Source organism: Aplidium turbinatum, chromosome 1 (assembly GCF_918807975.1).
Source record: "Aplidium turbinatum chromosome 1, kaAplTurb1.1, whole genome shotgun sequence".
Taxonomy (NCBI): Eukaryota; Metazoa; Chordata; class Ascidiacea; order Aplousobranchia; family Polyclinidae; genus Aplidium; species Aplidium turbinatum.
The window spans coordinates 61,540,496-61,556,436 of record NC_137472.1 but is presented as its reverse complement, the minus strand read 5'-3'; the positions used below and the strand labels follow the sequence as shown (position 1 = coordinate 61,556,436).

Genomic DNA, 15,941 nt, shown 5'->3' with positions numbered 1-15,941 from the left:
TGATCACGAATTATTTAGTTGTTTTTAAACGCTTTTTATGGTGATGATGGATGCTGACATTATGTATACGCTAACGAAACAGATAATGGGGATGCCAGCCTAATTTATCGAACCAAATCGTTAGCATGGCTTCCAGCCAGCGTAGCCTACTTTCGGTTTCGATAGTCTACACTCTACAGTATGGCTGTACGTGTACGACGTACGTCTATTCATAGTACATTTCATACTGCATAGAACGCTTAAAATTTTTTCAAAAAATTTCGGGAGGGCAAGTGCCCCCAATGCCCCCCCTGGTTGCGGGCTTGGATTCTAGTGAAGGAGAGGACAAGAAGAAAAGCATAACTTCTATTTTTTCTTAAAAAACTAAGTATTCATTGGAAGGTCATAGGTTCGAATCCCGCTGGAGCAGTGCCGGTCTTATGGTATTTTAGGCCCTGTGCGGAATATGCTTTGCGGAACCCAATGACAATGATCCAATTCAGTAGCGTAGCTACGAATTTTTAAAGGGTAGGAGGGGGGTTTTGAAGGCCGGCGGGCGAAGCCTGACGGGGTGTTCTCCGAAGGCGACACCCAGAGGCTGGGTGTCTTCCCCCAGAAATTTTTGAAAAATGACTTTGAATTTGGTGCATTCTGAGAGCATGTTCAACAAAAACACGCCCCAGCACGGGGCGTGTTGTCACAATTTTGTTTTTTTACAAAAATTTGATTTTCTTGAAATCCTTTTGCGATTAAAAAGTTTAACTAGTGGCAAAAGGAAGTGTAAGTGGACAGTGTATGAATGATATAACCAACACTTCGCTGCTCGGTCGTTCCTTCGGTTGGTTAAGCTGACTCGCATCTGACAGGCCAATCAAAAAAGTCGTCGACAGTTGCCTACAAACAAACGCCTTTGCTGCGCATTCGGAGAATGTAGTGTTGGCCCTTCTGCATGACGACGAGCAGAAACCCACTGAGCCACCAATTCTATGCGATTTCAGCATCCAACAGCTCACAGAGCTTTCGTAGAGACCGATGTTCCTACATCGATTGACAGTTTTCTGTGCTGCACACAAGCAGTTGAGCGCACAATGAAAATAAATAATAACCACAATAATAATCGAACTGTTCAGCTAGACCTTATACGCCCTGACTTATGGCTCAACTACAAAGATAGCAGTGATTTGTTAGCAGACTTATTACTGATGTGATCTGGATTCATGGGAAAACATTGCTACTGACAAATTACTATGGAGAAAACGATCTAAGGAAGACACGGAAATTTTTGAAAAAAAAGGATACAAAAAGCCCAAGAAAAACGAACACTAGAAAAGCTAAAAATACCACGTCCCTCCCTCCATACAATCCCAGCTAACATACCCTAATCGGGCCGGTATAGGGCCAATGCGGTGTTATATCGGGTCCCTTTATTGGTACGATACAGTAATCTATACAGGCCCGGTAAGAAAGTGCAAACAAGTTCTATACTGGGCCGATACAGTATTATTACAGTTGCCGGCACGATGCCATTACCCAACCGGTATTTGTACCTTACACCCTCGTTCTGGCCTGTACAATCCCATTACTCAGCGAATATCACTATACAATGCCAATACTGGGCCAGGGCAATGCCATTCATCTGCCTGCACCTATAAAAGATGCCATGCCTGCGCCTACACCATGCCAATACCTACAAATATACAGGCATATACAATGCCATCACCAAGCCTGCATCAGTAACCCTAACCCGTACTTTCAAACAAAAACAAGAAAATTCTTATGTGAAAATTTATTGCACATATGAGCAACCGATGGTTCGTCTTTTCCGTCCCCCTTCGCGGTCATTACAATTTCGCTTCCAAGTACTGATACATTTTTCTATGGCACTTTCAGTGGCACCATCCAAGTTCGGTACGTGTTCGCATAACAGCACGTGTAAAAGCAGATATTTTATTGTCTCAGAATAAGTAATGTTTACAAAATCATGCATCAAAACCATTATTATTCAGTCCAGCCGTGATGGCGTGAGAAGTGCGACATGGAACTTGTCGTAGAAAGGCGCATTAATTGCAATCTCGAGATAACCGCTTCAAGTTTAATACGTAATCATCTAATGACTGTTCTGCCTGTTGTTTGCACGTCATTAGCAAATGTCTGGCAAATATGAGATTATTTGGTTTCACGTATAATCTTTCTAAAGTTCTTATTGCAAAGTCATAGCCTAAGTATTACATTCACTGATGTAATCGTAAACATCCTTATTTCAACGTGGGCGATCAAACATCGCAGTTTATCGTCATCACTGATCTCTGGTTCAGCTGGAAATGCTGCAAGAAAATTCGCGAATGTTCGATGCCAATGTTTCCACTCTTTACTAGCTTGACTAGAGTTGGGATCAGCGCTGAACAAACTGGGCTTTATAAACTTGCTATCCATCTTCAATTAGTTTGTTAAATTGTCGTGAACTATTACATACTTTCTTACGCAAGCTTATATTAGCTTTAACAAACTAAATGGAACATCTAAATAAATATAAACAAATGAATTAAGCTTAGTACTTCAGACATTAAGATTATCAACCTGAACCGCACCTCAACATAACAAGCAAGTAAACAGCGTGGGAGCGCCAACTGAACAGTTGCGTTGGCCAAAGGCATTATGCGTGGAACGCGGCAGGAGTTTCTACTGTAGCATACAACGCAAATTACACGACAAACAGCTAAACTCGACTGCAAGCTTTCTCAAAAGTTTTCTTTCTCTCTCTCTCTACCACGCACGAAAGTAGCCACCTGGCTTAACTCGCACGCGAAGTGTGTTCCCGTTAGTAGTAAACTGAAAACCAGTGATGCCAGGTTGGTTTTTGAAAACAAGCAAGTGAATCTAAAAAACAAGCCCAAAACATGGCAAAACAGCCAAATCAACACAAAAACAAGCCCGATAATTTGCAACCAAACTGTAGCTACAGTGTACAGTGTTGCCTTTACCAAACTGTAGCCTACTGTGCCAATATCGGCTGTACTGTGCCAACACCTTACCAAACTGTACTGTGCTAATACCGGATTGCCCTTACACAAACTGTACAGTTTTGCCATTACCAAACTGTACTGTGCCAATACCGGATTGCCCTTACACAAACTGCACAGTTTTGCCTTTACCACACAGTACTGGATTGCCCTTACACAAACTGTACAGTTTTGCCATTACCAAACTGTACTGTGCCAATACCGGATTGCCCTTACACAAACTGTACAGTTTTGCCATTACCAAACTGTACTGTGCCAGTACTGGATTGCCCTTACACAAACTGTACAGTTTTGCCATTACCAAATTGTACTGTGCCAATACCGCATTGTTCTTACACAAGCAGTACAGTTTTGCCCTTACAACACTGTATCGGCCCGATACAGGCTTTGCATCAGACAAACTGTACCATTTTGCCGATACAATACTGTACGTTGCCGGTATTGGCCCGATACAGTGCAAACGTTACCGATACACCCGATACACGCCGACACAAATACAGTATTGGCCCAATACTGTAATGTTTGCCGGGATCCATACCCTCCATACAAATGTGACTTTTGCCCACGTCTTTTTCATCATAGACTGGCCTCCAAAGCCATATATGACATCACCATCCAAAGCCAAATTCGATTTGATGACGAAACCAATGCTCGGTCACGAGCTGGAGCCGACGACTGTCAGTGGCGTATAGCTATGGTTTGTGCAGCCCGTGGCGTACCATGATTTTGCACCCCTGAATGCGTGAAGTAGGAACCAGCAAATAGAATTCGAGCCCAATCCGTTTCAAAAAGATTTTTACTATGCTTTTTCGTTTACGTTTAAAAATATTCTGCTGCCACAAGCTTCCGACAGGGGGGGACTGCCTACTGGGGGGGCACCTTCCCACTAGCTACGCCGATGGTTACCGTGAATATAATACGTTCATACAATAACTTTGAAACGTCCTTCAAGAAAGATCTGGGAAATTTCTACCGAAACAAACACCTGGTCCTGCATATGTTAAGGTATCGCGAGATTTATATTTGACCATGTGGCCGGTGTCCTTTTAAAAGGCAAACAAAAAAATGCATCAAAAAAGCAAAAATCATCAATTTTTTTTAAACTAATTAAAAAGTTATGACAATACAACTTTGTGGCTGAAATATTTCCTAAAAAGAGCAATGGGAACTTGTGGCGGCTTTTAATGGGTTAATGAAATTAAGCTGCAAATTGTAAAAAGATTGCAACTTTTCCATAAAAATATGAAAAAAAACAATAAAAACAAAAAACGCGTGTGTTTTTTGGCCCCAGTTTAAAAAGGGTTCTTTTTTTTGCATTTACAACTCTACTTGTACACATACAGTAGCTCTACTTGTATTAAGACTTCTTTACAATTCCTTTACGTTTGTGGGTTTCTGTAGCTATTCTGCAGTACCTATAAGCGTAACAAAATTGCACTGTGATTGTTGATATCTGCCAGCTTAAACCTATCTTAATACGAGCTGTTTTCGTACGCGGAAAGCACGTCACAGGCTATCTCAGTCCCGTGCTTGTTAATCGCTAATAACGGGAGCTATGAAAATCACAGAGCCAAAATATTTTACAAGATAATAGCCATGTGAATTGTACGTATAAAAATTAAATTTTTGCCAAACAAATTTATTGAAATAAAGTGTTTGAGATGAAAAAACGTCAGTCGTCGAAAAATAGTACCACACACCCCAAAATGAAGCTATTTTGGAGAAAGTAGAATGAAAACCAACTTTTTGACGTTTTTTTTATCTCAAACAATTTATTTCAATAAATTTGTTGGGTAAAAATTTAATTTCTATACGCACAATACACATTGCTATTATCTTGTAAAATATTTTGGCTCTGTGATTTTCATAGCTCCTGCATGTCTACCTAAAGGTACGGCCTGATTTGTCACATTTTGCAGAAATTTCCTGATTTTGCTAACTTTTGGCGAACGTTTAAATAAATTTTTCTAAAAATCATATTTTTACGCTTTCTTTATTGATTTCCCAGATGACACAATAGGTTTTAACCAGTGACGATCGGTGAGGGAAAGCAAGGAAAGCAGTGCTTACCTGAGCGAAAACTATGCAAAATATAATGACTGAATTCTAGGTTTAACTTCTTATTATTTTTATCAAGTCTATTTTAACTTGAAAATTACTGTGTTCGTGACTAGAATTACTCGTAACGCTTGTGAATAGTCTAAGTCCTCATCAAACCGCATTTCTTGCCAATAAATGCCAATTAACGCAAACGCTTTTGTCAGAAACCATCACTGAAGCTCCAGGGAAATCAACTTTCAAAATTGCTTACCCTACATTGAAAAACGCCTTCGTTTTATCCAATCCTCAATCGTTTTGCAAAACGACACCAGCTGCTTAGCCAATCAGATGTGTTATCTGGTGTTGTGGTTAAAGTTGCTTTCCCAGTGACGTCATGCGTATCTCATAGTGGCTGCTTTTGGTTTCAGGCGAAAGGAATACAGCCTCTACGCATGAGTGATTTTCGGGCTTGTAACTATAGGCTACTGAGTACGCTGAAAATAAAGCTGGTTCTCTTACCAAAAAAAACATAGATTCTACAATAAGACATGCAATTCCAAAGGGTACATTAACCAACCAGTACTGAAACAGCACAAGTGTTTTTTAAATTCTTTGGGTCAATAGACTGACATCACAAGTTCAGAGCAAACATACTTGTGTTCTTCAAGAATGGACTAGCTTAATTTATAGGCTAATTATTTGCTCTTTACTAGTGCACCAGTCCAATGCATGTCGTAAATGCTTACAGATGACATTGACAATAAGTTTTTGTGCTCAGTCTAAAAAAGCAGCCAACATTCTAAACTAGCCCAGTTTGATTGATTGATTGAATCTTTATCCTCGGACTGGGAAAGTCCGAAGATTTTGTTTTGGAAATGCTCTCAGAGCGCACCAAATTGGAAGTGTTTTTCAAAAATTTCTGGGGGAGGCCCCCCAGACCCCCCGCTGGAAGTGTTGCCTTCGGCAACACGCCTTCGGGCTTCGCCCGACGGTTACGCCCCTCGTGCCTACTACCTTGCTGCAGCATATTTCCAAGTTGCTTTCCCAATGGTTTAAGCCACCGAACGTCACTGGTTTTAACATTATCAGATGTTGAAAAACAATGAAAATTTGATTTCGAATATTTTAGTCACAGCACTGTTAATTTTTAACAACAGTTTGATTGAGCGTTTTTCAACTTACTTTTATCATTTGCGACTGCTTCCCCAAGGCAACAAATAGATTTTATATTATTGGGAGACAGCAAAAAGTAAAAAAATCTCAGAAAATGTCAGTCAAACACAAGCAGTAGCTGTAATCAAAATCTGAAAAATATGACAATTGAGGCTGCATCTTCAGGTGGCCATGGCTCTTGTTATTAGCGATTAATTAGCACGGGGCTACGATAGCACGTGACGTGCTTTCCGCATACGAAAACAGCTCGTATTAAGGTAAGGTTAATGATGATGGTGATATAATACAGTTATTCAATCGAAATGAAACCAATCAACAGACAACGGTTTTCGTATTAATTTACTGTCTGCAAACGTTGAAACAATATAAAAGACGGATTTTTCTATCTAGTGTGTCATGCAAGAAAAATGCCGAATAATCTTGGTGTTAAAGTGTAAGGGAACCAAATCATTATATCGCACCAATGACTGCCGCACTGTTGGATTAATTCTTATCGCACCAATGACTGCAGCATCTGTTGGATTATGATACCAATGTCTACCGCAGCAGTGTTGACCAGTCAAACCAAATACAATACGTTAGTCGTTACATCAGACTAATTATTATGTATTGACTTTAATAGATTAAATTAGCAGTATTAGCAAAAGGCGTATGTAGGCTAATGTTATGTGTTTTACTTTCGGTTCTCCCGAAAGTTCTGTTTTAACGTTTTAAAAACAAACATAGTTTTCATTTGAAGCCTCTTCAAAGAAATATTTTTAACCAAAATTTCGTACTTTTCTTGCAAAGTCAAAAAGCTAAGGTTATAAATTTTCCTGACGTTGCCGTAAAGTTGCAAACTGTGAAGAATCGCGTCAAATCGGTTACCGGTACTATTTTTTTTTACTATCTTGGAAATACAGAATGACATTAACTCAAGAACCGAAATCGTCGATTTACACGAAGTTTTTCTGCTGAGACTGCAAATGTCACGCATGAACGCATAGGCGTTCAAAAATAAAATTTAATTCGCCTTTTACTTTTTGCGAAATATTTTAAATCTAATTTGAGAAGAACCGAAACATTTCAATTTATATGAAATGATGATCTCCAATCGAGTAAAGGTGAAGAATGTGATTGTTCATTCTTTGAGGGTATCTGTCAGCTACTCTCAAAATTTGATCTAAAAGATTAGCCAAAAAATGCAAACTTCTATCAACTAAACCCAATAAAATTATTTCTGAATGAAGAAATTCTAAGTTATATATCATATATATAATCATATAGCACCGGGTCATATAGTGCCGAAATCCCGGGCAAGAACTCGCAACTCCTAAATGAGATTATCACAGTTCTGCGGGAAACCTCAAAACTGGTTCTTGCGATGTCAATCAGCGTGTGTGCGCTTGTGTAACCTATTTGCTGTGCTGCTCGCGCGCAGTCCGCCAGTAAAAATAATGTTATTCCCAGACAGCAAATCAAACATTTCTTTTTTTCATTTCAACGTTTGCAATTGATTTGCTGTCTATTTTATATCAGGTTTAGGATATCATTACATTACTACCCAACTTATTCTCACTCACAAGAAAGAAAGAACACAATCAGCAGTGGCGGCTCGTGCCTTTTGCTTATGGGGGTGCTGCAAATAATAAGTGTGACGTCATAGAGTGACAGGAGCGGACGAGCGCTGAAGGCGCGAGCCTCCTAGGGGGGTCTGGGGGCATGCCTCCCCCAGAAAATTTTGCACTTTTATATGCTCTAAAATGCCATTCCTGGTGTTTTCAAGACAAAAAATAAAAATTTGAAGCAGTTGAAAATGTGGATTTTTAGAACTTAGAAACAAAAAATTGTTTTCTCTTAAAATGAAAAACCTGACTTGGCGATTATACAGCACTTGCACATAATCTTCCTGAAAGCAGATAATCAATACCATGATCGGCAGTGGCCGAGTGGTTAGCGCGTTGGGCTCGCAGTCGAGAGCCTGCATGTTCGACTCCAGCCACCCGCACTTGCTGTTTTTTCTCTGGGCAGGAAACTTTACGATAATTGCCTCTACCCAGTGATCGATTTCGAGTAATAGGTAGTACCAAATTTAAGTCATAAGTAGAGTAGACAACCGGAAACAGACATTGCCGTCGGCTGCAGCGTGGGTCAGGTGTACGTCGGAAGGCGTACACCGATGCATAGCGCTTAAGTCCGCTTTCCCACAATGCAGGATAAAGATAAAACAAACAAACAATGATTGGTATGAAGGTAGGTGGCATGTTCAACTACTGCTCCCATGGACTAAATGCAAGCTGTGAGTGTCTTGTTCAAAAGCCCAGCCGTTCCACATCCACGCAATTCTTCAAAATTTTTGTTTCCTATTTCATGAAAATGCACCCCAACATGATTTTGTTCATGGCTGATGCTCATCATCGGCATATGAGCAGATCTTTCCAGGATAGATTGGAGGGCAGGAAATCACCAGCCACTCAGCAGTCTTGTCGTCCAGGACATGGCTGATGCTTAATAGCATGAACACAGGATCTCATTCTTTCTCTCCTGAACAAAGTACCAAAATTTTATAGGCTTATCATATCTGCACTATACTGCTTGTGTCTTTGACATCCACAGACTGTACAGTGTACAATGTACATACCTTTAAAGCAAGTTTTAACAGATATTACTTTTATATATCGAGCAGTTTCCGAAAATGCTGAACAAGTTGTGCTGTTCCAAGCCACGAACAGTTGATTCATTGAAAACACCTGCATGCCAACAAATAACTAGTTAGTGGTCACACAAAAAAACTAGTATAAAGCATTGACATGAACACAAACCTTGCACATGAATACACAAAAATTTTTCACCAACTATAGTTGTGTAATGCAGAATTAGGCTCTTTGCACTTGATTACATGTTCTTCAAGTTTTTGAAGAAGTTACATTGAATGCATTTTCTACCACTGTACATTTGTACAAAAATCCATTTATAAGAACGCTAACTAAAAACCTACTGAAAGCATGCAGTGGAGATGTCCGTGAAATGTTGCTTGGATTTAATGAGGATTTCTTTAGTTTGTTTGCAACCTTTAATGGCGTGTCTTCTTAGACAGCATACAGGCGAGACACATGATGAAATTCTGCAATACATGACTGACCAAGCAGGTGCTCATGGCCAGCACAAGGGAGATTCATCCGTTTCCTTTTTCCAAAATTGTTGTAAATATTCTTCAGATTATGAGTAAAATAAAAACAGCTTTTCCTCTTTTCTCAATGGATGCTCTATGCTGTGTGAAAGCTTTCCACCACACAGATCAACAAACAATTTCCTATAAAACAAAAAGTACAGTTTAAAGTAGTGACAATGGTACATGTAGTCATAGATGGGACTTTTTTGAAATAACATTTATAAAAAGTTACAGAAGCAACAGGCAAAAATTTGCCTTCTGTAACTACAATATCAGGTCAAGAAAAACAAAAATCGTAATTCATTCTATATTAATCTATAAATTTTAACATGTAGAATAGCCTACTTGTAATGCATTTTTCAAACTTCAAGTTTGATGTTTCCACTACGTTTAATGCATTAAATTAAAAGGTATTTTCCCATGAAAAGATCTATAAAATTTATGCATGGGCTATATAGTGCCGTTTGTGTTTTCAAGATAATGGTAAAAGTAGCAACAATAACTATGGACTTATCAAACAAAATAGGAAATGCTTTAAGCATTTTGACAACATGGTAACAATTTTATGGCATCATAATAGCATATGCTCAGATTGCTCACATAACTAGGCAGACTCGTTACTCTATCATTTACTTTGTTCCACAACTCCTGATGTGTCCACAACGGCATGATGTCGGTGTAGATTATGCTATGTTTATTATTTGTTCATAAGAAATCAACATTAAGTCATTCACCAACAACGTACCGATGTTTCATGTATATCTAGGTCAGCATTCATTCTCACAGAATCATGTGCTTCACTATCACCATCTGTACTCGCAGTATTATTGTGAGCAGCAGTGTCTTCAGCTATCCACTGAAGCAAAAATACCAAGTAGGATTAGTAAAATAATTTGCTACCTGCATGGTAGTGTACTAGGCATTGGTAGACCCCCTCAGGCCAGTCGTTTTCAACCTATTTAATCCCTGCAGCCTTAGTTAACTGTTGATTTGTTCTTCCATCCCCAAGACGACAAGCATTAGGTTGGGGTACAGGTTATCAAAACCTAATACTGCAATTCTAACTAAATAACATAAACTATTAATGAAATCAACAGTACTTAATTAACTTGGCGTCTTTTTGTAAGTTGGTCGCCAGGAAGAAGTCGAATGTGATCCTTCAGCTGTTGTACTAGTTCCTGGTGGTAAAGAAAAGGTTGGTGGAATGCACCAGGCTTCAAGTCTAGTCTTTTGGCATATCCAATTTAGAATTGAAGAAACTTTTCGAAGTCTGCTTCTTGAAAATGCAGACTACAAATTCTATGGTGTGGTTTTGGTCTACTCCACTGACTTGTGGTGTTGACTGTTGACAAATGTACTCCATTGTAACATATAATATGAATAATATATAAACAAAAGACACAAAGTTACTACAGTGCATGCTGCACATGCATTATGCAGGTTATAACTCGGGTTAACACAAAGGTAAACAGTGGGATAAACTACAAAACATAAGTTACTTACATATAAACTGCTCCATGTAAACTGGAGCCAAGCTTATTTATAGATAAAATCCATTCTTCTTGTTTTTTTTTTAGCAAAAAGGTTAATGACTTTGTCATTAAGGTTTGGGTGAGTCTTAAAGAATATTTTTTCTGTTGAAATGACCGCAAGAGCATTTAGCCTTTCTTGACTCATAGTACTCCTCAGAAAAGTTTTGACTCTTTGACTCTTATTGGAACATCAGGTGTAGGACGGCCTCTTCTCTTTATAGCAACTTTATCCTGAAGGGACAGCTGTGAAAAATTAAGTTGTAGCAGTTGATGCACTGTTACAGAACCTGTTTCTTGAGAGTGTATGGTTGCCATGACTTCCAATTCTTCTGCACAATAGTAATACTCTTTCAAAAAAATAGTCAAAGTATAATACTGTATAAATCAACACAAATCTGCAATTTATATATACCATTAAGGTTTGATCTGGCATAATGGATTTGATGTTTGATATGCAGTTTACAGATTCATAGCCTATTCACTGTTGACATATGCCGGTAGTTCAGTTTATTTTTCATCATTAACGTTTCTGGAATAAAAATGGTTGTGCAAGCTGCAATTAGGCCTACCACCAATATACCAACATGCCAATAAACAGGAAAAGGTGATAAAACCATGGCGGTTCAAAACATGTCATGCAATAGCTGAGTACCAGATGTACAGTAGGCCTAGGTATACAACTGTAGCCAGCAAAGCTGTCAGCTACCATACTAAACCTGTTAAAGTTAAAGAAAATAAATGTAGCCTATGCTGTAAGCATCTGTTATTAGTCCAACATCAACATCATAATTGTCTAAAACACTGACGTCTAACTCTACAAAAATACTTAATCTATACTAGTCTAACTCTAAACAGGCAAAACATCTCAAAAAGCATTGCAAGTTAGCGAGGGAAAACACACTCAGCTGCCTGATTAGCTTCGACTGACAGGGTTGCCAATAGTAATATCGCTGGCTAACAGTCCAGCAGTTTCTGTCGTAACAGAAATTTCAAAACTACAACATGGCAACATGGTACTGCAAAAAACGCAGCACCCTCTCCCAGCCAAAATCGCCGCTTCCAAGAGATTCGCGCATGCGCAATACAGCACAAACAAGCCGAAACTGGGACTGCAGGGAACTGCAGTACCAGAGTTTCCGTACCAGAATTTATTTAATGCGGTAATTTGTGCTATTGTTTTCTAGACATGACGAGGGGTTTGAGTAGATTTTCAAGAAATACACATACATTAGGCTATAAAATAAAAATTATTTAGCTAAAATTAACACTAATAAAAAGTGCTCAATGCCTGGCAAAAATTGCTAAGCAGAGCGTTATCAAAGCAAATACAGAAATTACGCCAGGGGGTGCTGCAGTACCGCAGCACCTTCTGACGAGCCACCACTGACAATCAGTAACATTTATCAAGTCTCTGGTTTGACCCGAACTGGTTAATCCCGAACAGAACTGGAATTAGATCTACCAGTATCAGACCTGAAGGCAAAACCATTTGGCCACTAAGCTGGTTCACTCTAGCACTGATAAACAACATAAATAGGACGTGAAAAAAAATGAATTAAGTTTTTATGATGGATTTAATATTTTTCAGGTAAAAAATTGCGAAAACGGGAAGTAAGCTTATTTCTTTCAGAGCTGTATAAGAAAACTCAAGAGGTCGCTGCAAGTAAGTAAATGTTTTTACATAGTCAACACAGTTTTCTATGCTAAGGATGTTTTATCAATTTTGGGTTGGCCTATATTTAGGCAACTGAAAACCAACATTGCATCGTTGTTTTGTTGAGTAGTTTTGTTTATAAAAGTTTTTAAACTTCAAGTTAACAGTGATCAAAAGATGAAAAATTGCCAAGTGAATGAAATCAGCCAAGTTAAGAAACAAAAGCTCTAGCAGCATATATTAGTGTAGATATAAGTATGGTAAGCATAAGAGCACAACAAGTAAGCTGTAGTTTACAAAATAAAGCGGAAAATCGTGGTCTCTCTGTCACATGCAAGCAACAGTACTCAATTCTTTCAGCAAGCAAGAACTTTTCAAGTTGAACTAATATTTGTCAACCGTCTCACTAATAGTCATCGTTTATAGCACTCATCTGATGAAATTGAAAGTAAAAGCAACAACAAACAGGATTGTTTATTGCTTCACTGACGTTTCGCGCACCATGACAATGCGCATCCTCAGATTCGCTCTGATGATTGATTTTTTAAGACATTTGTCTTCATATTTTTGGTTTGGCGTTTTGGCTTATTTTTGACGAATTTTGAGAACTAGTTTGGCTAAATTAATTCCTTTTGGCGATTAATCAATATGCTAAAATGTGCTTGAATGCTCAGGAATTTGACACTTGAACCTAAAATTATGTCGTTAACTCAGCTCCTTTTTTTATTTTTATTTTTTTTTAGTCACACTAGCCCACAGTGTGGGAAAGACCTGATTTTTCTGCGGAGTTTCGATAGTTTTGTCTCGGAGTCGCGACATTTTTTTCAACTAATATGCTCAAAATCGCTGGAAAAACCACCTACTATTGTTGCAAAGTCGGAAGTTCCTTGAAATATATTTTGTAATAAAGATTAAATTAGTTTGGCCCCCGACTTGTACTAATTTTTTAATTTTTGCCCGGGGTGCATTTGTGTTTGACACCCCTGGATTAGTGGAAAGAATCAGCTGTCTCCATGTTCCTAAAAAACTGGAGTGCCAGTTGTTGAAGCAATCCGGGACGACTAAACCTAACAACTATCACAAAAATAAATTACATCATAATAAATATTGGAGATAAGAAGTATAAATTGTATTTGAATAAGGTTTAAGGATTCTATTTGATAAGGTTATATCCTGCTTTGTAAATTTGTTAATGTAATTATGCCACCAAAATCAAGCAAGGTGGATGTGAAATGTGGCTCATGCCCAAGTAACATTTTGGATGAGGAGGATGCATTGCAGTGTGATATCTGCGACATGTGGCATCATTCAAACTGCGAAGGTGTCAGTAAAACCATCTACGATTTCCTGAATGACAATAATACTATTTGCCTTAAGTGGTTTTGTCGTAAGTGTGAAACAACAACAGCAAAAATTCTTAAGAGCATGACGGAATTAAAGACGGAACAGGCAAGACTGTCCCAGGTTCAGCAGAAACAGCAGATAAAAATTACTGATCTTGAGAAAGAGGTGGAGTCAATAAAAGTAACACAATCAAAAGAAGAAATGACACAAGAAGTACTTTCTGAACTCCAAGATCGAAAACGAAGACAAAAAAATGTTGTAATTTTCAACCTTCCTGAACCACAAGGAGCAGCTACAACTAGTCAACAAAAAGAAGTTGATGCCATTAAGTTACATCAAGCAATTAATGAAGATGTCAAATGCGACATTGATGTATCCAACAACAGAAGGCTTGGCAAACCTAAGAAAGATGGAGATGCTCGACCATTACTGGTGACTCTGAAAGACGAGGACGATGTATCTGTTTTGATAAAAAATAGCAAAATTCTGAAAGAGTCAAAAAACTTATTTGTGAAGAAGGACTACACCCCACTGGAAAGACAAAGGTGGAGAGATCTACTGACAGAACTAAATGCAAAGAGGAGTGCATGCACCAGCGATGTCGAAAAATACAAATGGCAGATCAGACAGATGAAAGTGGTAAAGGTGAACATGAAATGATCACCTCAACAGAAAATAAAGAGTGCCTTGTCTTATATACCAACTCGGATACACTAACTAACAAACTAGACGAATTGATTGCCAGAATACACCAAGTAAATGCAAAAATAATTGTTGTTGTTGAAGTAGTGCCTAAAAATTCGAAATTTGGTTTAACTTCACAAAAGCTAAATATAGATGGATTTAACTTTTTCTGTGACATTACCAATAATGGTAGGGGTGTTTGTATATACGTCCATTGTTCATTGAAGTGTGTTAATTGTACTAATATTCCCTGTATGATTCCTGATACCGTGTTTGTTGAAATTTCAACAGCTAACTGCAAAAATTTGGTTGTTGGGGGAGTATACAGAAGTCCCAATAGCAGTGAAGCAAGAAATCAAGAAGTAAATGAAATGTTGAGACAACTGTCATCCCTGAACTGCGACCTCATGCTTTTAGGTGACTTCAACTTTCCTGAGATTGACTGGAACGCGCCTTCCTGCTCTAAACCCCCTACCCATCCTGCCAGTATTTTTCTTGAAACTACAAGAGATGCATTTCTTGAACAGTTTGTGACAGAACCCACAAGAGCGTCTTCTCTTGGGAAATGCAATACCCTAGACCTTATTTTTTCCAACTGCCAAGATTTAATTTCACAAGTACAAGTTGGAGCACCGCTTGGAAAAAGTGACCATGTCACACTACTGGTGTCCATTGCTTTGTTTTCCTCATCAGTGAAGAGCGCTGCTACAACATGGTTTGATTACAATAAGGGGGATTACGAGTTGATGAGGAAAATGCTTGGACATACTGACTGGGAAAGTATTGTTTCTTGTAATAATATGAATGTTGACACTTTGTGGACAAGAGTGAGTGGGGAAATTATTGCAGCCAGAAATGCCTGTGTGCCCAAACGAAAGTGCAACGAGAAGAAAAGAAAGAAACCTGCCTGGCTGTCAGTCGATTTTCTCCAACAGATTAGGCAAAAAAGGAAAGCATACAGGAAATGGCTTAAAACAAAAACTGCTGCTGCTTATGCCAAATACACTCTCGCAAGGAATAAAACTACCAGAACAATACGTAATGCAGTCAAATGTTATGAACAGACTGTGGCTTCTAAACTCCCCTCTGAACCAAAACAATTTTGGAACTATGTAAAAAGCAAGACCAGATTTCGGGAAAATGTGGCAGACATATCAACTGAACATGGACTGGAAACTCATGATCAAGGGAAAGCAAATGCATTGTGCAAAGCTTTCTCATCCGTTTTCACCGTCGAAAATGATGGCCCGCTGCCAGAATACAATGTACTGAAAGTCCCTTATGCCATGAGTCAACCCCAAGTTTCAATGAAAGAAGTCGAAGACTGCTTTAAGAATCTGAATGTGTCAAAGTCAAGTGGACCT

The 15,941-nt window shown here is 38.6% G+C and overlaps 2 protein-coding genes across 5 annotated transcripts in view; one reads left to right on the top strand and one right to left on the bottom strand.

Moving 5' to 3' along the window:
- LOC145784470 (protein NLRC5-like) overlaps positions 1-15,941 on the bottom strand; it is a 562,247-nt gene that overhangs the window by 171,656 nt on the left and 374,650 nt on the right. The gene's annotated exons all lie outside the window — the stretch shown is intronic.
- The window catches only part of LOC145784531 (uncharacterized), a 62,690-nt gene that overhangs the window by 13,868 nt on the left and 32,881 nt on the right, over positions 1-15,941 (top strand). The window contains exon 3 of the mRNA XM_082596372.1: positions 12,484-12,558. Coding sequence (XP_082452498.1) covers positions 12,484-12,558 — 75 coding nt within the window. The remainder of the gene's footprint in view (positions 1-12,483; positions 12,559-15,941) is intronic.